Here is a 20,851-nt window from a genome sequence, read left to right as displayed (position 1 = left end):
GCTTTTAGTAAATTTCGATTATTACATTCTTTTTACAAAATATAATAAGACTTATTCGACTTTTTATGTATATATATAGGAGTGTTCTGACTTCTAATTATTAAAGATATATTTAGTAAAAAGATCTTTAGCTTTCCATTATATCAAAAGATTTATTTTGAAGTGTTTGATATAATCCAGAACTTTCTCGCTTAAATACTCAGAAAGTATAGTCTTTTGGTAATTTATATTAAGCAGAATAACAATACTTTAGTTATTGGTATTATGGGAAATACTGTATTCGAAAATTGAATTAAAACTAAAAATATAGAATTTGAATTATTTCTATTAAATATATACAAATCAAATAGTGGATTGGAATGAACAGAATAAGAGATAATTATTAAATAGATTAAAATGTAAATCTTTATAAATATATCTAATCTTTTATAGGTTGAAGTAGTATAAATTGTTATTTATTTATATAATATTAATTCTCTCAAAACTCGATTATTCAAATCTTTAAATAAAATGCTAAATATTTAATTTCAAAAATACCTATGATTATCTGCCCTAGCAATTACAAATTACTTAACTGTTAATCTCTATCCAAATTGGAGTAGAATATATCAATACAGATATAAAATATATTCTCTAAATAAAGAAAAAAAACTAAATATAAATAAAAGAATTTATAAAACTAATCCTAAAACAAATATTAAATATCTCGTTGGATATATATCAGATTTCCTAATCTATTATATCTAAATACCCAAGCTTAAATAGATTATTATTACTCAAAATATTACTTTCCTTGAAGAAAGGATATATAAAATAAATTAATCAAATAAAATCATTAATATATATACAAATCAAAAACTACAACAATTTATATTAACTCTCAATATTTAATAAACAATCAACATCAATAATATAATTATTAATTAAAAGAATAATATAATAATTTTTTCACACACTATTACTAATTTTACTAATATCATTATACACACTTCAAATACACCTCAACACAAACAGAATTCGAAAATATTTTTAAAAAATGAAAGCTTATACAGAAACACTGAAAGTAATAATACACACAAAGTTCTATACTCTAAAAAAACTTTAAAAATAAAAAACCAAATTCAAAAACAAATAATCACTACTAATCAATCACAAAAATCTATAAGTTTTATTTTAATATTGAGTAATTATAATAATCAACCTGAAAGTATAAAATATGAGCACATTAATAATACTACCCAAATTATATACAAAAAATACAAAAGCAATTTAGATACTTATTTTACTAATACTATAAATACCTACATCATAAAAGAAATAATATTACTAAAAAGATTATCTCCTTTAACATACACAATCAATCAATTCAAGAAAAATGAAATTCTATTTCTTTCTAATCAAAAACCCAAAAGACGAAGAACTATGAGGATCGAAATCCTTTATCCAATTTTCAATCCATTTAAATATTAATTCTTTATTTTTGATAATACAATTTCTAATATCAATATATCTATAGATTATTATTATTAAATCTAATAACAAAAGAGATTATAAATAATTCCTTTACAAATGATTATATATTTATAAATACTTTTATTACGAACTTATCACTAAAAATTAATTCCTATATTAAAGATTTCTATTTAATATTTTGATCTAATCACCCAAATATAAATATATAGAAAAATATTCACTCATTTGTTACTATATATAATATAATTGCTTTTATAATACAAATAAAACTAAGCCCTCCTAATATATTTAAAAAAGGAATCTTAAAGAAACTATTTAACCTATATCTATTAAAATTACCCAAATTATTTTAATATTACCATCAACTCAAAAATCACTTCTTAAAAAAATAATTTAAACACAAATATAAAATTAAAATCAATAACCTAAAAAATCACAAAACATAACATAAAATCAATATACAAAACACATTAATTATTCTAATATCATTATAATAGATATTCACATACAAATATAATAAATAAAAATTCTTAATATAATATCAAACTAAATTAGTTATTTATAATAATCTTTAAGTAAAGAATATCATCGAATTAACTTATACTATAACACTCGCCAAAAGATTATTCAGAATTGTAATAATACTAATAACAAAATACAATCTAAAAACAAAACAATTTGATATCGTTAATATATTTATTAATACTCATAAAAATCCATCAAATATATTTGTAATTTGCTATTTATTAAATAGATTCAAAAAATTAAATAAATACATAATTCTTAATCACACATTATATAATCTCCAAGATTCCCCTATATTATAATTTAAAGATTTTAGTAAAATATTTAAAAATCTAAATTTAAATTAATATAAAAAGGAACCCTATCTTTTTACAAATCTAGATTAAACTATTTTGATATTATTCTTTATAAATAATATATAGATTATATATCACTATAAGAATATATCAACAGTTAATAACATTATCTCTAATATTAAGATTGCCTATAAATTAAAAGATTTAGGTAATATAAAATGGTTTTTGAATATTCAGATTATTTACAATCAGAAAATAAAAAAACTCTAATTAGTATATAATATCTACATTGAAAAGATTACAAAGAAGTTTAATTTCAATAATAATAATACATATATACTTCTACCAATAATAGAATTTGTAAAACAATCGATCAATTCAAGGAAAATGAAATTTTACTTCTTTCTAATCAAAAACCCAAAAGATAAAGGATTATAAGGATCGAAATCCCTTATTCAACTTTCAATTTATCTAAATATCAATCCTTTACTTTTGATAATATAATTCCTGATATTAATATATTTATAAATCACTATTATCAAATTTAACAATAAAAGAGATTACAAAATAATTCCTTTACAAATGATTATATACTTATAAACACTCTTATTGCAAACTTGTTGCTAGAAGATAATTCCCATATCAAAGATTTCTATTCAACATTTTAATCTAACTATTTAAATATAGATATATAGAGGAATATCTACTTATTTGTTATTGTATATAATATAATTGCTTTTATAGTATAAACAAAATCAAGTCTTTTTAATATATTTGAAAAAGGAACCCTAAAGAAGCTATTCAATCTATATCTATTAAGATTATTCAAATTACTTTAATACTATTATCAATTTAAGGATTACTTTTTGAGAAAATGGTTTAAATATGAATATAAAATTGAAATCAATAATCTGAAAGATTGCAAAATATAATATGAAATTAATATATAAGATATATTAATTGCCCCGATATTATTGTAATGAATATTTATATACAAATACAATGAATAAGGATTCTTAATACAATATTGAGCTAAATTAGTTATTTGTAGTAATCTTCAAGTAAAGAATATTATCAAATTAATTTATATTATAATACTTACTAGAAGATTATTCAGGATTATAATAATACTAATAACAAAATATGATTTAGAAATAAAACAATTTGATATTGTTAATATATTTGTTAATGTTTATAGAAATTTATCAAATATATTTGTAGTTTACTATTTATTAGATGGATTCAAGGAATCAAATAAATATATAGTTTTTGATTATATATTATATAGTTTTCGAGATTCTCTTGTATTATAATTCAAAGATTTTAGTAAAACACTTAAGAATTTAGATCTAAATCAATATAAAGAGAAATTCTGTTTTTTTATAAATCTAGATTAAATTGTTTTGATACTATTCTTTATAAATAATATATAGATTGTATATTATTATAAGAATATATCAATAGTTAATAGTATTATCTCTAATATTAAGGTTGTTTATAAACTAAAAGATCTAGATGATATAGAGTGGTTTTTAGATATTCGGATTATTTGTAATTGGAAAATGGGAAAACTTTAATTAGTATATAATATTTATATTGAAAAGATTATAAAAAAGTTTAATTTCAATAATAATAATATATATATATTTCTATCAATAATGGAATTTGTAAAATATAATAAAACTGCAATTATTATATTTATATAAATCTATCAAAAAAAGATAGAATCAGTATTATATATTACAATTACAATTAGAGTAGATATTATATTTGTAGTTTTGTAATTTAGTTACTTTTTAATTAATCTATTTTTGGATTATATAAAAGCAATTGATTATTATATATAATATCTCTGGAATACAAGATATTATTCAATTGGATATAGTTGAGAGTAGATTCTATAGCTTTTGTTCTTTTTAGATATTTCATTTGCTAATAATAAAAAATCATAAAGATTATTTTAAAGTTTTGTAATCTTATTATTTAATAAACTAATAATATAAAAAGCTTTAAGACAAGATATAGTTATTATATTTACCATCAAAGCCAAATTACTTAATATTAAGTGTATATCAAAAAAAACATTAATTATACTATAATTCCTCAAAGAAATCAATTTTATAGTTAAATAATTAATTGCAATCTTTTACAATAACTAGTAAATAATTAAATTAATAATAAAAAAAAACAAAAGGATTATTATTAAATTAAGATATATTGATATATAGAATATATAGCTATATTAGAAATATTCAAAAAAAAGTTTTTATCTTATATATTTACCTACAATAAAAATAATAGCAAATAGATTAACTAAAAACTTATTATAATAAAAGTTCAATTATTTTATATCCTTTTTAAACCTATAAAACATAAGCACCAAAATTAGTAAAATCAAATAGGAACTTTTTTCTCTAACGTATACTTTCTTTCAGTATATTCAAAATCGAGATTTATTAAATTAATCTGTTTTTTCTTATTAATTAATTTATTGTTAAAATTAACCACATTATTTTTGTTAATAATATTATACTCGTTATCAAAATTATTATTATTATTGATATCAAACATCATTTTATTTTTATCTTTTAAAATAAAACAAATAGACTGCAATTAAGCCTTTGAACTCACTATAGAGCCTTGTATTTCGATTTTTGTATATTTAGTTATAGGGGATTTGGGGATAGAAAAGGATTTCCATTTCTTAATTAAAGAGAGAGATAATAATTTTGATAAAAAGAATAAATAAACAAATAATTGTAATAATCGAGTAGAAAAAAAAGATACAATTTATATTAATAATAAAAGAGAGTCAAGATCAATGAACTTACTATCCTCTTTAACCATTACTAATATAACCATTATTATAATACAAGCCGATTTCTAATTCGAAATAATTCTCTAAGGAGTATATTAATAAATCATAATAATATAAAAAGATTAGAATATACCTTTCCAGAAAGCACTACAAACTTAGGATTGCAAAGTTTCAATAACCAGACAATTAAAGGTTTCAAATATATTGGAAAACATATATAAATATGTATAGTATATTTCTAATATTAAAAAAAAAAAGTATTTCTTTATTTGAAATATTTGTTATGCTTCTTATAACAACCAAAAAGAAGAAAACAAATACACTCTATATAAAAAATAGAGTTTTACACACTCTTATTCCTAAAATTACACCTAAAACCTTTCCACTTATATTTACTATAAGCTTTGTGAGTAAGTACCCAGGGTTTATTTAATCTAAATATAGAAATGAATTTATTTAAAAAAAAAAGGGTTTTTAATAAAAAACTCTTATTATTAAAAGAAAGATTAGGAAAATAATCTTTGTTCGTATTATTAATAAAAGAATTATTGTATTCTACAAAAATAATTATTATATGATATTTATTTGTTTTAATTTGGTAATTATAAACAGCTTCAACCTTCTTCAAAAAGTTATTATTAAGATTTTATTGAAATTTACTAAAAGAAAACCTTATTTGTGAAATCCTTTTACTAGAAAACAATTAAATCTTAATAAAAGGTAATAATTGAGTAGAAATATACTAAGCACTTGATTTATTAGATTAAATATTATTTTTTGATATATTATAGAAAAAGGTAATTATATATTAATTAAAAATATTAATAGAATCAAAGGATTTTTTAAAAGAAGAAAATATATTTAAAAAACATATTGAATTATTAAATATAAAGATTAAGAAAGGGAAATTGTTTTTTTTTTATAATTATCTTGATTTACTATACCCCCCAAAATCCATCAATTTCTATTTAATTCTATTATTATTATAAAAGTATTATATATATGAATTAATTAAATTAATTAATATAAATGCCCAGCTAATAACAATTAATATGATTTAGGTTTTCTGATATACATCAATTTGAAGAATTAATTCCCTTACTCCAATATCATTATTCTTTTATAGATTACTCGAATAAATAATACAACTCACTCTTTTCTTTTATAAAAAACTCTATATATTTATATACCTTACACTCCTTTATTTGATAAATAAGTTTATTTGATAAATAAATTCATAATAATTATTCAAATAAAACACTCATCAACATTTACACCACTCACTACCTAAGAATTTTTCATTTATTTACTATACAGATTACTTAATATAACCATCAAAACACCTAGCAATCTGGAAAATATATTATAGAATTCATTATATAATATAATCTTACAAGTACTAATCCCAATACTCCTTCAGAATACTCACTTCCATAATTACTAATACTATTTCATTCATTTTATTTGTATACCCTATATATTTAATTAGACAAATACCTCACCCAATCAGAATATATAAAGCAGATATAATCATTAGAATCATACCTCAAGTCAATCTAATTTATTATCACTCTACATACCTATTCCCAGATCAAAGTGATCATTAGATATAGCTATTACCTCCGTGATATTATTAAATATTAATTGAAATATAAAATTAATGTTTATATATATAATATCTATTTAGATTATAAATAAAAAGATAGAGATAGTTTTAGATGATTTATTAAATAAACAGAAGAATATAGATTATAGGATATTAGATATTCCTTTATATATTTATCTAATTATTTATTATTACTATCAGAACACTTTACCTATACATACCATATTCGGGAGTATAATTATAATATTAGCCTACCACCTTTACAATAATCTCATCAATAAGCCAATTAACATATAGAAAACCCTGAGTGAATAATATATTATGCTGTAAATGAAATCGAGGTATACAAGGAGTATAGTATTAAAGGATTAGGAAAGGAATAAGAGATAGAATATAATTTAAAGGATTATATCAAAAAGGGGCTTAGTTTCAATTCTAATTCTAATAAGGAGTATTGAATTAAGGGATTAAATTATATATTTTAGATTTAAATCTTTATTTGTAATTTTTAATCTTTTAAAAGCTTTATTTTTAGTATTTGTACTATATTCTCTTTTAATAATAAAACTAAAAGTTCTGGCTTTCTTTTATTACTTAAACTTTTGATTTCTAATTGATTTAATATGCTTTTAAATTTAGATATAGTGTACTTGCTACAATCAGGGATAACTATTATCTCATTGTTACTCTGATATATTGATATATTATTATTAGGCACTAGTGTATATTAATATATATCAATATCAGAATCTTGTATATTTCAATTCTCTATCTTTAAATTAGTAATAGGGTAATCTTTAATCTTTAATAAATAGTTTTTTGTATTATTATATACTAGATTCAGGCTTGTATCTCGAAAAGAGTGTTTTACTACTTTGATTTTAGTCTTTTCGGTATATAAACGATTTTATATTATTTTTATTATCTATATAATTATAATATGCTTTTTAGAAACACTTTAATTAATTTTATTTCCTTATTCTTGTATTATATATTCTATATATATCTTAATTACCTTTTACAAAAGCTTTTTAAAGGATTTGTTTATATATATATCAAGAGATTATAATATATCTATATAATCTAATAGTATCATAATAATATAGATATTATACTTTTTTAAAAGAATTAGAATAATAGATATTTTATAGAAAGTAATATAATTGTGTTAGAGTAGATAATAGCAATGAATCAACTAGGTGTAATGTAGCACAAAGACTTTTCATTAATCCTTCTAAACTATGAAAATTCTACAATTTATAATTGTGCGCGGGTTGGCGTCGGCCCGAAGTAGCCCCGCAGGGGCTACTCACGTGCCCTCGCCAGCCCTTACACGGATTGACCGTGACAGAGCCCCCCATATTGCACGTCGCGTCCCGAGACGTGTATGTTTACCTCCCGAACTCGGCTCGTGTAACACAAGAAAATGGGACGCCGAGTGATCGCGTCCGTGCCGCATGCCAAAAGGAAGTAAGAACGCCATAAAGCCACAAACAATCAATAAACAACATTCCAACGCGTTCACCGCTCTCACTGGCAGATCACCAGGGGCTCTATAAGTTCCCTCCAATTTCCTGAGTTCGTTTCCCCTTCTAGCAGATCATTCTTTACTACCTTTTCACTAGTCCTTGTCTTATCATGGCTGCCCCTCAACCCATCGGCCCCCAGGCGATTGCGGCTCGGTCTGCAGTAGGTCCTGCTGGTTTGATTATCCCTACATGTCTTCGTTGCTCCAAGCGTATTGCGTCCTCTGCCCCCGAAGATTTCTGTCACTACGACAAGGGTCCTCACGCTAAGTGTAGCTACTGTCGTGCCCAGAAAAAGGTCTGCCAGTCGGTGCCTCCCCGATACATTCCCGACGTCAACTTGCTGTATCAAACCCAAGCTTTTTGGCAGGCTACTCCTGCTGGTAGTCAAGAGGAAGAGAACGCCGAGACTGTGATGGTACGTCGAAATGAGCGCTACGTCAGGAGTGTGGAGGCCTTTTTGCGAAAGGAGGATAAGCAGGGTGGTACTAAAAAGCCAGAGTCATTCGAGGCATTATCTCTGCTTGCCATAAAGAAGTTGGATCGAATAGGCGATCTCATGGAGCGCCTTGTGGACTCTTATCGAGCTGTCGTCGGTCACCCTTCGTCTCCCCATAGTGGTGCTCAGCTGACTTCTTTGGATTCTAGAATAATTTGCCTGCACTGGATGCCGCTGTTCCAGGCTCCGTCATGAGACTGGTAGCCGCAGTAGATTCGGATGATGAGGGCGACTTCATGGCTCCGGTTGTTCACCCCCGCGCTGTCAACGCCCCCGCCCCGCCCCCTGCTCCCCCAGGAGGTAAGGCTCCGGGTGCCGTGAACATGCTAGCTGGTTCGGAGGGCCGCATCCCCCCTCGTACCGACACTCAATCGTCGTCTCGCCCCCGTTCCCGCACTCGTTCCTCTATGCCCAAGAAGGATCGCCTTAGGTATCCTGATGAGTCCCTTTCTGATCTTAGTGGCGACGAAGAGGACGACCCTTTTCTCCACCAGGTTACCGGTGCCCCTCAACGTTCTGATGTTCCCCGTATTTCTAAAGGTGACATCAGTATTACCACCCCTCAGGCGAAGAAGCGTGCTGCCGGAGATTCGACAGCTTCTGCCCGTCGATCCGCCACCGGGAGCTCGGCCACCCAAGCCATCCTTCCTCCTCGTAAAGCTTCCCGTGCAGTTTCGAAACAAAAGGCAGCGTCGGTTGCTGCTGGTTCCCTCTCTGATTCTCGACGTCGGGACACTGGCGCTCCGCCAAAGGCTAAGGCTCCTCGCATGAGTCGTCCCGTCTACACTGGAGAGTCTGACGCCGTTGCGAGTTCTCCTGAAAGTGTTCGATCCCGCAAACGCCCGCGGGTTGCCGACAACCCGTCGACGGAGGTTCGAAAGTCCAGCGAGGCCCTTGTGAAAATGGAGGAGAAGGAAAGTGTGGATGAGGATGAAGTGGATATGCCTTCGGCGGATGAGGGTGAGCGAAGCGATAGCGATGTAGGTAATGCTATCTTTGGGGTTCTCCTCTCTACACCGGATCTTCTTGATGTGTAGGGTAGAAGGATTAATTCTTGCTATAGGACCCTCTCAACACGCTAATGTAGCGATGCCTTTACGACGGCGTCCTCGTGTTAGTCAAAGGCGTACTCTTGCTAGGGACGAGGCTTTATGGAAGGAATGGCGACAATCTCATCAGCCGAGTACCGACGAAGATTCAGATAATATCGACCCTGATACTCATGAATTGAAGCCTGAAGCATTCCAGAGACGTCAGGATGAGTTGGTGCGCTTGGCAGTAGCATGCGGTATGCCGGCGAGTGAAGGGTTGCGTCCTCGTTCTTATCAGGGTAGAAAGGAGTGGAGGGAGGAACGTCGCGAACAGCTTCGTATTGCTGGTGGTTCGCTTGTGGGTACGCAGCGGAACCCTATTGTCTTGTAGCTTTTTTCCTTTTTTCTTTTGAGCTGTGTATTGGTAGTTCTCTTCTTTTATTGTATTCTTCCAGTACTTCTTTCGCGTTGTCGAGATCGCGGGGGGCTTCCCACGTATCTTCCGCTGGTTGGTAGCCTTTCCATCGGACTAGGTATTGAACACCTCTGCCTCTCTTTCTATGTGCTATGATCTTCTCCACTTCGTGTTCCAAGTGATCGTCTATCTCCTCTGGTGGCGGTGGGTCAGCGGTACCCTGTCGTTCATGCCATGGTTCCAGTAGGGAAACGTGAAAGACATTGTGAATCTTATAGGTAGGTGGTAGCTTGAGTTCATATGCTTGACCACTGGTTTTTATACCTATTACTTGAAAAGGGCCTATGAACCTGTCCGAAAACTTCTTTTTGGGTCGAAGTTGCTTGATATTTCGGGTGCTTAGCATCACTTTGTCTCCGATGTTGTATCGCTGGGTTATCGTGCCATCTGTATCCTTTGACTTTCGGTCTATAGCTGCTTGCCACAGTTCTCTCAATTTTTCCCTTTCTTCATTGAGGGAGGCGATTCGCTCGCGTGCTGCTGGTGCCCTCCCTGTGGCATCGGCGTCCTCGCCGATGTAGTGGAATGTTGGTAGGAATCCGTACATCGCTTGGAATGGGCTTGTGTTTATTGTACTATGCCACGTAGCATTATAAGTGAACTCTGCGAGTGGTAGTAGTGAAGACCAATCGTCTTGTCGGTAATTAGAGTAACAACTGATATAGTGAATCAGGTTCTGGTTCTGTCGCTCCGTTTGCCCGTCGGTCTGAGGGTGGAACGCAGTAGACAACTTGCGTCGTATTCGCAGATAAAAAAGAAAACTACTCCAGAACTTGCTTGCGAACTGTGGTCCCCTATCTGACACGATACCTTCCGGTGCCCCGAAGTCCTTAAACACACTCTGCATCAGCGTTTGAGCGAGTTCCGGTGAGGTGATCGTTTTATTAACGGGTACGTATCGGGCAAGCTTCGTGAACCTGTCGACAACCACTAAAACCGCATCATACACATGCTTGCCCAATTTCGATGGGGGTAGATCTGTAATGAAATCCATAGTTATCTCTTTCCAAGGTCCATGGGGAATAGGGAGGGTCTGTAACTCGCCGTAGGGCTTATGCCTTTTGACAGCGGTACGCTGGCATACCGCGCATGTTTTAATATGCGTTTTTACATCCTTCCTCATTGAAGGCCAGAAGTATTTAGATCTCAAGATTTCTAAAGTTTTAGAGACACCCCAATGTCCACCCGTAGGGTCATCGTGATGGGCTTCCAAGATCTCTGCTCTCAAAGCAGAGTCTGGCGGTACGTAGGCGTTCCCATTGTGTCTAAGAAGCCCGTCGGCGCCCACCTGCCAAGGTGAGGCGACTCCAGCGGAGCGCAGTCTTTGATTCAGGTACTCTTTATTCTTTATAAAATCGTCATCCGCTTGGAGACGCAATAAAGCATTTCTCATCGTCTCTGATACTGGCTCGAATGCTGTTTCGTCTCCTGCTAAAACACAAGCTATCCGACGTGGTATCGACTGTTTGCAACCAGTTTCAACCAGTGAACACTTGAGTTCACGGAACGGTAGGCCACACCCTTCCCTTTGTAAGAGGCCTATGACGTTACGCAGGGGCTCCGTCTTCTTGACGGGGGAACTTTGAAACAGATTCATAATCATCGACCTATTCTTCAGTTTATTCTGAAGGGTCGGAAGCATATCATTTATACCGTCCGTATCGACAGCGTAATCAGGGCGGCGCGACGGCCCATCTGCGGGATTCAATCTTCCGGCCCTATATACTATCTCGAAATCATATGCAGCCAAAACCTCCGCCCACCTTGCTTGCCGGCCATTCAGGCTTTTCTTTGTCATGAAGTGCTGGAGGCTGTTGTGGTCCGACTTAACCACGACAGTATGTCGACTCCCTATCGCATAGTGGCGCCACTGTACGAAAGCGGTATATATTGCTAGTAATTCTTGATCATGAGTGAAATATCGTTGCTCCGCTGGACTCAGCTTCCTCGAATAGAACGCGATGGGGTGCCACCGTTGGATCGGTGCCTCTTTGGTTCCTTCCGAGAAGAGCTGTGACAACACGCAACCCAAAGCAAAGATCGACGCATCGGTTTCGATCATCATACGGAGTAAGGGGTCGAAATGCCGGAGAATAGGTGCCGATGTGAAGGCTTTCTTTAACGCTTCGAACGCCTTTTGTGCTTCGTCAGTCCACTTGAATTCGACCACCATCTCTCCTTTCTTCGTTCCCTTCAACAATGCGGTCATACCGTGAGCCACCGCCGAGTAGGCCCTGATAAACCGTCGGTAAAAGTTCGCGAAACCAAGAAACACCTGTACATCTCTAAGGCTATTGGGTATTGGCCATTCCACTATGGTCTGAATGCGGCCTGGTTCCATAGTAACGCCTGCGGGCGAAACGACGTATCCCAGGAATTCCACCTCATTGGTATAAAAGACGCACTTCTTTAGCTTTGCGTAGAGCTTGTATTCGATGAGTCGCGCGAGGACCTTTCGGACATCCGTCGTATGCGTGGCTCTATCTCTTGAGTAGATCAGAATATCATCAAGATACACCACACAGATGCTATCCGTCAAGCCGGACAAGGCTTGATTGATATATGTCTGAAATGTCGCAGGGGCATTGGTGAGGCCGAAAGGCATTACCCTATACTCGTACTGGCCATACCGCGTGCGAAACGCAGTCTTCCACTCATCCCCCGCTCTTATGCGGATTCGATGATAAGCGTCCCGTAAGTCTAGCTTGGTGAATATAACACCTTGTCGGAGTCGGTCTAGGGATTCACTGATAAGAGGTAGGGGGGTTCGATCCTTTCTGGTGATCCGGTTAAGCCCTCGATAGTCGACACATAGTCGATGGCCTCCCCCCTTCTTTGGAACGAACATGATAGGCGCCCCTGCCGAGCTGATAGACCTTCTTATCCACCCTTTTCTTTGGTACTCATCTAGGTACTCTCGTAGTATTGCTGACTCTTCCTCTGATAAGGAATAAATCGGGCCCCAAGGGGGGGTCGAACCGGGTTCGAGGTCAATGCGATGCTCCATCGGATGGTGTTCGGGCAGAAGGCTACTTTCGTCTTCCGAGAAAGCCTTCTTGTACTCCTGGAATTCTTCTGGTATCTCATGTGAGGTCAATGCGAGTACCAGGCGGCCCCCTTTTATTTTTGATTGCGAGGCCATTTTGTCTGGGAAGATCGCGAAGACTGCTTTGCCTTCCTTCATTTCCCGGTAAAATTCTTTCGCAGGAATGATCTCGAGATTGCTCAAGATGGGGCGGTATCGGAGTGACGTCGACTTCCAATCGATATCGGGGTTGACTGTTTGTAACCACGGGAGACCTAGGATGGCGTCTATCCGTGGTAGGTCCAGCACCGCTGATGTGAAGCTATGAGTGTGGGTTCTCTTTTCCCCTTTTTCATCTTTCACTTCGACAGGGAATTCATGGTCCCCGTACGACGCAATTGCGGTACCATTTGCCGACACAAGGGGAGTGCTTTTCTTGGTAGGGGTCCAGTCCCATTCGATACACTTGCTTTGCTGTATAATATTGGCTTGCGCTCCCGAGTCGACGAGGCATCGGAGCGCTATCGGCTTGCTGTTGTTATTAAAGATCGCCGTGACTGTAAAGATTGTCCGCCCTTCTTTGTGTGGACCCAGCGTCAATGGGACGCTCATTATAATTGCTGGGTCTAGGCGTTTCCCGTGCGGGTAGCCTCAGGGGGGTTATTTTGGCACTCGTTTTCTTTATGCCTTCCCCCACAACGTCTACACGCAAAGTCGTTCCGACAGTTCGAAGCGATGTGCCCTTTCTGTTGGCATTTATAGCATATAGCGGTCCGCATACGCTCCGCATACGATACGTTGGCGGGGTGTCTTGATGTCTTGAAGGATTCCTCTCGAGAGGGTTGATTTGATTCTTGGACCTCTGTTTTAACAGTTAGGGTCGGGTTGTTTTCCAGGTGGGGGCGTTTAGATGGATTTCGATATCGAGAGGGTGATTGGTTATGCTTGCGGGATCGATGTGAGTCCCCTGCGTCTCTTCCTCGGAATAATTTCTCCACACTTTCCAGTCTACAGGCTTGTCTTATAAGCTCATTGCGCGACTCAGGTTGTTGTGGGGATTCCGATATTTTCCTGGCTATACTGGGTAGTAGACCCGCTAAGAGCCTCTCGACCCGAACACTCTCCGCCTCCTGCTCGATGTCCTCCTCAAGGCCTTCTAGGTAGGTTACGAATGCGTTCACAGTTTCTCCTTCTTTTTGCCTCGCATGCACGATCTTTTGGATTGCTCGTCGCTGTCTAGTCCCTTTGTCCATGATAGCGTCATACATGTACTCCCTGAAGTTTTCCCAGTTCATCTCTTCGTAACTTGACTCGCTCATATACCGACGCCAAATCGCCAGGGGCTGCCGTTCAAAGTATTGGATGACATGTTCTATTTTCTTAGTATCGGTGGGAAAATGGTACCCACCGTCGCTTCGAAACATGATTTCTGCCTGGAAGAAGAAGTTCTTAGCTTCCTCGATATTCTTTCCTTCGTATTGTTTCAATCTCTGCAACTTCGGTGGTTTTCCCCGATCAAGGTTGGTACCCTGGTGGGTTGCATTCGGTACGGCTGCGGGTCGGTTATGCTCGACCGGGGTGGTTGCATATAAGATGCGGTCCATAGCCACCCTGTGAGCCTCTCTCATAGCTGCCATTTCTTCTTTCATTTCTTTAAGTTGTTGGGCCAACGACACATCCTCGTTGTCACCAGGGGGGTGCAATTGGGCCGAGTGGGCATCGCTGCCGATACTCTGCAGGAATTGATCGATAGTTTCACCGGATTGGTCTTGAGTCGCACTGCGGGTATCCCGCTCTCCCCTTGGGACAGGTGTTCTTCTTGTTGAAACCATAGTGGTACCGATGGTTGCTCGACTAAGAAATAGTTGACGGATTGCTCTATATAGGGGAATGAAAAGAATTGTTAGAGTAGATAATAGCAATGAATCAACTAGGTGTAATGTAGCACAAAGACTTTTCATTAATCCTTCTAAACTATGAAAATTCTACAATTTATAATTGTGCGCGGGTTGGCGTCGGCCCGAAGTAGCCCCGCAGGGGCTACTCACGTGCCCTCGCCAGCCCTTACACGGATTGACCGTGACAAATTGAGGGTTAAAAGAAATAGGTTTTCTAGTTTAATATTAATAAGGGGTATTAGTTTATTTTCGATAAAAGATAGTAATAATTCCTTATTATTATATATAGATTTATTGAAATATATAATGATTTTAGATGTATATTATTCTTTTTTAAGCTTTTCAATTCTATTCCCCTTTTTTGTAGATATCTTATAGAATATAAGCTTAGGAGGAATTCTATTTATTCTATTAACAAATATATATAATATTAGAATAGCTTGATATTTATCTTACCTATTATAATCTGATTTGCCTAATACCTTTTTTGCTCTTTTAATATTATAAGTTTTATTTGTAATATATTCGAAAGGAATAGGTGTTTTATTGAAATTTATGATTATACTCTTTTTGAATCGATTCTTTTTTGCTTTATTAAGTATTAATTAATAGATCAAATAGGAATCGATATATAAAGAATAAAGATATTGAATATTCTCGGTTTCTATTAGCTTTTATAGTTTTTTTTGAATAGGTACTATAGAAATAGGAGGAGAAGGAGGAGGAGAATTGATATTTTGGGATTTTCTTTGAATAAAGTATAGGAAATTGAGTATATATTGAATATATTCTATAGATAGTTTTAATGTTTATTAGAGAATATATAAATTAGTATATTATTTAATGTTTTAGAATTATATTGATTGAATTAGGGGGGTAATATTGTATAAATAATATATCAAAAAGATATCTGTTTTCTCTTTAAAAAATCTTTAAACTATTTTTTAGAAAAGGTGAATAAGTTTTCGCATTCAGGATTAGCTTTTTTCCAGAGTTTTCTAAAATGATATTTAAATTATACTTGTTGAATAGGCTTGTCTAAAGCTCTAGCTTCTAAAAAGTATATATATAATTAATCTTCAAGCTTAGACTAATAAGGCTTATAATAATACTGTATATCTTTAGTATTTCTTTTAGAATTTATTATAATATCTTTATCTCGAATCTAATTATATATTGTTTTTGGAGGGATATTAAAATATACCTTTATCTTTATATATATAAGATAACGATATCGATTGATTTGAAGTGTTTTTGGATTGAATATAGAAATCCGATAATAATAATAAAATATAATAATCTTTTATTTAATTCTTATAGATTTATAGTGTGTAGGGTGTAGTATAGAAGATGATAAAACCTATATTAACACTTTCTATTTAAAAATTTTATTATATTTATCTCTTTTTGTAGGTTTTATTAAATTTGAAGGTGATATAATAATATTTGTATTAATTTCATTTAATATATATCTATTAAATAATAATGATATATTGAATAATAATTTTTATAATTAATTGATAAAATATAGTTGATTTATTAATATAAATTGATTATATTAAATAGAACTGGGAAATGGCTCAAATAAGGAGTTAATATTATATACAACTAAAATTAGAAAAGAGCTTTAAGCTAATTGGTTCTAAATTAACCTTAAAGTATTAGCTCTTCCTAGCGCGCGGCCAATATTCCAAAAGAATACGATATAACCTTAAAGAAATTGATAAAATGAAAAGAAAAGAGATATAACTATTAATTAGAATTCAAGAAATCGATTGATATATTTCTTTTCGAATTATCTCAATCGATTTTCTAAATACCTCTTTCGAAGTATAAGGAAAGGTCTTTTGAAAAGCATTAAGAGCGCTTTGGGGGGAGGTAGGTGTAAGCCCTAGGTACTTTTCACTTGAAAATTCTTGGCACTTTTTTGAACGATTTTTTCTTAGTCAGCAATTCCAAAATCCCAAAAATCAAAGAAATCCGCCCTTTTGCCCTTTGGAAGAGGCTGAATAGATAATTGTTGAGTGGTAAACAAGTAATGAAACTACTAATTGAGTTGAGCACGAAGCTCCATATACTACTATCTAAGGAACTACATTCTGTTTATATAGACTTTCGTTCTCCTTTGGTTCTGCCGCTGCGTCGCTGGGTCGCTATGTCGCTGGAAGGTCCAGCGACCCAGCGACTTCTATTACACAAGATTCCTGCCTGAGGTTCTACTGTCGCCTGGTGCAACTGAGCCCAAGGTCCTCAGGCCTTATGGTAAGAAACGAAAATGAAAGCGACAAATCAAAGGCCCTCGCACGTAGGTAGCCACATGTTGGAACATCACGACGCTGCTTACCTGACTTACAACTAATATAACCTACATCCATCAACATTCCCTTCAGGCTGGCTCCTCCTCAGTACTAATTACACCATATCCGCAAACGCCCCCAGCAGAATCGGGAACCCGTCCTCTCCTCCTCTAAACACCAATCTACTCCCACCCTGACCCCCGTTCTTGACCGTCTTGAAGGGCAGATCCATCCCCGCCAGGGTCATATTCATCATCTTCTTCATCGTCCCCTTATCCACACTGCCTAGCGTAGCCGACATCATGTCCTCGGGCACCGTCAGCTCGATCTCCACCCCCCAGGCAATAATCAGCCTCGAGGTCTTGTACACCGTCTCCCTCAGGCTCTGCGGCGCGCTCGGCCCCAGCTCGAACCGCGCGCGCGGGTCATTCACGTCCCACATGCCCCTGCTCACAGTCGCCACAAACGGCCGCTGCAGGAACGTCACGGTCGCGCTCAACGAGTTGATCAGCTCTTTCCGCTCAGCGTTCAACGGCACCGCCTGCTCGGCCTGGTCCAGCAGCGGGTGTCCCAGATCAGCCCAGCAGCGCTCCCACACGTCCGCGAGCGGGATCGTATACGGGCCGTCGCGCTCCAGCCGGTTGACCGGGTTGGCTAAACTGGCCCCGTACCGGTCGGTCCAGTATCTGACCGTCGTCTCGTAGTGGGGCAGCATGTAAGCCGGGCGGTAGTAGATGTTGCGCCGCTCGGCGTCGAGGAGTTGTTGGCCTGCCATGTCCGGGTTGTGCTTGGCAAACGTGACCCAGTCGCGGTCGACGGCGAGCACGGGCATGGTGTTGCCCGCCTGGGGCTCGAGGCGCATGTCGGCGAAGCGGAGCAGGTCGAGCTGGCGCAGGATCGAGGAGAAGGCCGGCTTGCATAACGCGGCAAAGGCCTTTTGGGCGGCGGCCTCGGCCTCGAAGGCGGAAATGTAGCTTGATTCGCGCTCGAGGTAGTCGATCAGGGAAGGAGGAGGAGCGGGGGGGTGGGTGCCAGGGGAGGAGGAGACTAGCTGGGCGAACCGGGCTCGGGCGGCTTTCCATGCTTCGTCCTTGGTCTGTTTGGCGCGAAGGAGCGTCTCACGGGCTTGGGTAAGTGCATGCGACTCATTTTCCTGGAGATGAGGGTCAGAACGGGTGGCGTGGAGAAAAAGACGGTGAACAACAGAGTGAGGAAGTGAGGAGGGGAAGAGTGACGTGCCTCTCCGACGTGTCGCAAGTACCTGCAAGTATTGCATGATGGTTAGTCTAGTGGCGACTTGGAGCTTGAACTATTGGGAGTAGCAAGGTGATCTGGATCGCACACGTACAGGTTGAGGAACTCAAAGTAGGAAATCCCGCTGCTCAAAGAAAAGGATGGCTGGTTGGCCCGCTGCATGATGTCTGCAAACTGGAAGAGCTGGTAGTTCGTCACCTCATTCGGATAGGCGACGCCCTCTGCGATGCCTGGCTGATCGGGATCTGCAAAGAACAGGGCCTTGTTCGCATCGAGCAAGCTCCCGGAACTGGAAAACTTGTTCTTGAGAAAGAACCCAAAGGCTTTCCAGAACAGTGGGGGTTGTTTCTTGGGGATAGATAGTTTGCGGCCGGGGCCGTGACTGGGGAATCCCGCGCCCAGTGAACCTGTCGACTCAGCCAGACCATGAGCAGCACAGGCTGTGGTCACCTGCGGCGAGGGCGGCTGGGCTGCTGCACTGGGTGCGGGCACTCGAACGAGTCCACTGTCGGAAAGGTTCTTCAAGAGCCTTGGAAAGCATCTAGCTGCCATCTTGGCTTCCGTGGCTGGGCAGGCTTTGCCGGGTTCGAAGAGAGAACGGACTGGGGTTCAAGTTGCCAAGCCAAGGAGTGGATGTCATGAGAAGAGTTTGGGAAATGGTAAAAGAGAGTGAGAAATTATTTGAAAGAATCGAAAATTTGAAGACCTGCATGATCTTCTCCTTTCATACACTGCTGCGCAAGCTACAGCTGGCCGGAAAGTAATCTGAATGAAGAAACCGTTGCATGATCTAGATGTGCATTGGTAAACACATTAGTGCTATTGGCAGGGGTTCTCAGCCAGCCACATGAAGCTATGAAACAAACGTCTAACGTCGAATAGGAGGACGAGCCTGGAGTATATCCAATCATATCCTTTCCTATGCCGGTATTCTTCGTCCGGGTATATGAAGTTTATTTTCGGAAAGGCTCGATCTTCATCCGGCTCTAAACCGCCTCCAATAGTCACCGAGTCACCGTGATGCACATGCGGCCCGGCTACGGCGGTAATGGCCATACCGTCGCATCGACGGGGCAGGTTGGAGATCTGAGATTCGCTAGCAGCTTATCGCCGGCCGGTGGCGAGCTGGAACATATCAAAACGGACATATTCGAGAATATCCTAAGATATTTTGACACGTTCTCTTTAATCTAAATCGCAATATATCAATTACAGGTCAAGGGATATAATAGTAAGATAGGCTGTTAATCATTTATTATAATTTAATTAATCTTAGGATTAATAGTTATACTTATTTATTTATTTATTTCTTAGTTACTCGCTTAAACAGCTATACTATAATCTTAGATTGTAAATAGCTTATAGAGAATCGACTATACTCGAAAACATCTTCTTTAGATAAAGAATCTGCTTCTAATATTAATATATATAAAGAATTATAATATTAATATTTTTTGATACAAATCTAAAAAAAAATAAATATGATTTATTAAATTGATATAATCTAATAGGACTTAAAATTTGATTTAAAAAACGAAGAATTAAGGATTTGTAAGAAAAAAATGTTTTTTATTAGTAGGGTAATTACTATAATAAAGTACATAAATCTCTAAATCGAATGTTTATTTGTCGATAAAATTATATCTTATAATCCCCGCGTCGTCCCTGTTAAATTCGCATCATATGCCCATGTGTTCTCAAAGGCTGAATCAAACCTTCTCCCTCCCCACCGCTTATATAATCACAAGATCGAATTGAAAGGTAATAGCGATAAAGCTCTTAAATACAGCCCTCTTTATAAGATATCGCTGAAAGAGCTAGAGGCAATTAAGGAATATATTATGGACAACCCTACAAAGGGCTTTATTGAATCAAGCCAAGTGCCCTTCGCAGTCTCAATCTTGTTTGTGAAAAAGCCTAATGGTTCCCTACGTCTGTGTTTTGACTTCAGAGCCCTGAATGCCCTCACACGTAAGGACAGATACCCAATTTCATTCTTGTCAATGATGGGTTATGCTCAATTGACATTGCCACACTCATCTCTCGGTGATCTACTTCCCTTCGAAGTGCTTTACGGATACGCTCCTAGAGCCACTTGGGACTGGAAACAAACTAAACGGCCTCCGGT

The 20,851-nt window shown here is 36.1% G+C and overlaps 2 protein-coding genes across 2 annotated transcripts; both read left to right on the top strand.

Moving 5' to 3' along the window:
- Positions 1-17,771: 17,771 nt before the first annotated feature.
- EAE98_007215 (uncharacterized protein) lies at positions 17,772-18,173 on the top strand (the record flags this gene model as incomplete). Its single annotated transcript, XM_038954838.1, has 1 exon — positions 17,772-18,173. One exon carries the CDS (start codon positions 17,772-17,774, stop codon positions 18,171-18,173), a length of 402 nt encoding a protein of 133 aa, XP_038808980.1.
- A 69-nt stretch (positions 18,174-18,242) lies between these two features.
- On the top strand, positions 18,243-18,443 carry EAE98_007214 (uncharacterized protein; the record flags this gene model as incomplete). The annotated part of the gene is made up of 1 exon (XM_038954837.1): positions 18,243-18,443. The coding sequence occupies one exon, from the start codon at positions 18,243-18,245 to the stop codon at positions 18,441-18,443; it is 201 nt and encodes a 66-aa protein (XP_038808979.1).
- Between the last annotated feature and the right edge of the window lie 2,408 nt (positions 18,444-20,851).

This window comes from Botrytis deweyae (assembly GCF_014898535.1).
Source record: "Botrytis deweyae strain B1 chromosome Unknown BDEW_016, whole genome shotgun sequence".
Classification (NCBI taxonomy): domain Eukaryota; kingdom Fungi; phylum Ascomycota; class Leotiomycetes; order Helotiales; family Sclerotiniaceae; genus Botrytis; species Botrytis deweyae.
Note: the sequence above shows the minus strand (reverse complement) of the source record. Positions and strands in the feature narration are given on the sequence as shown.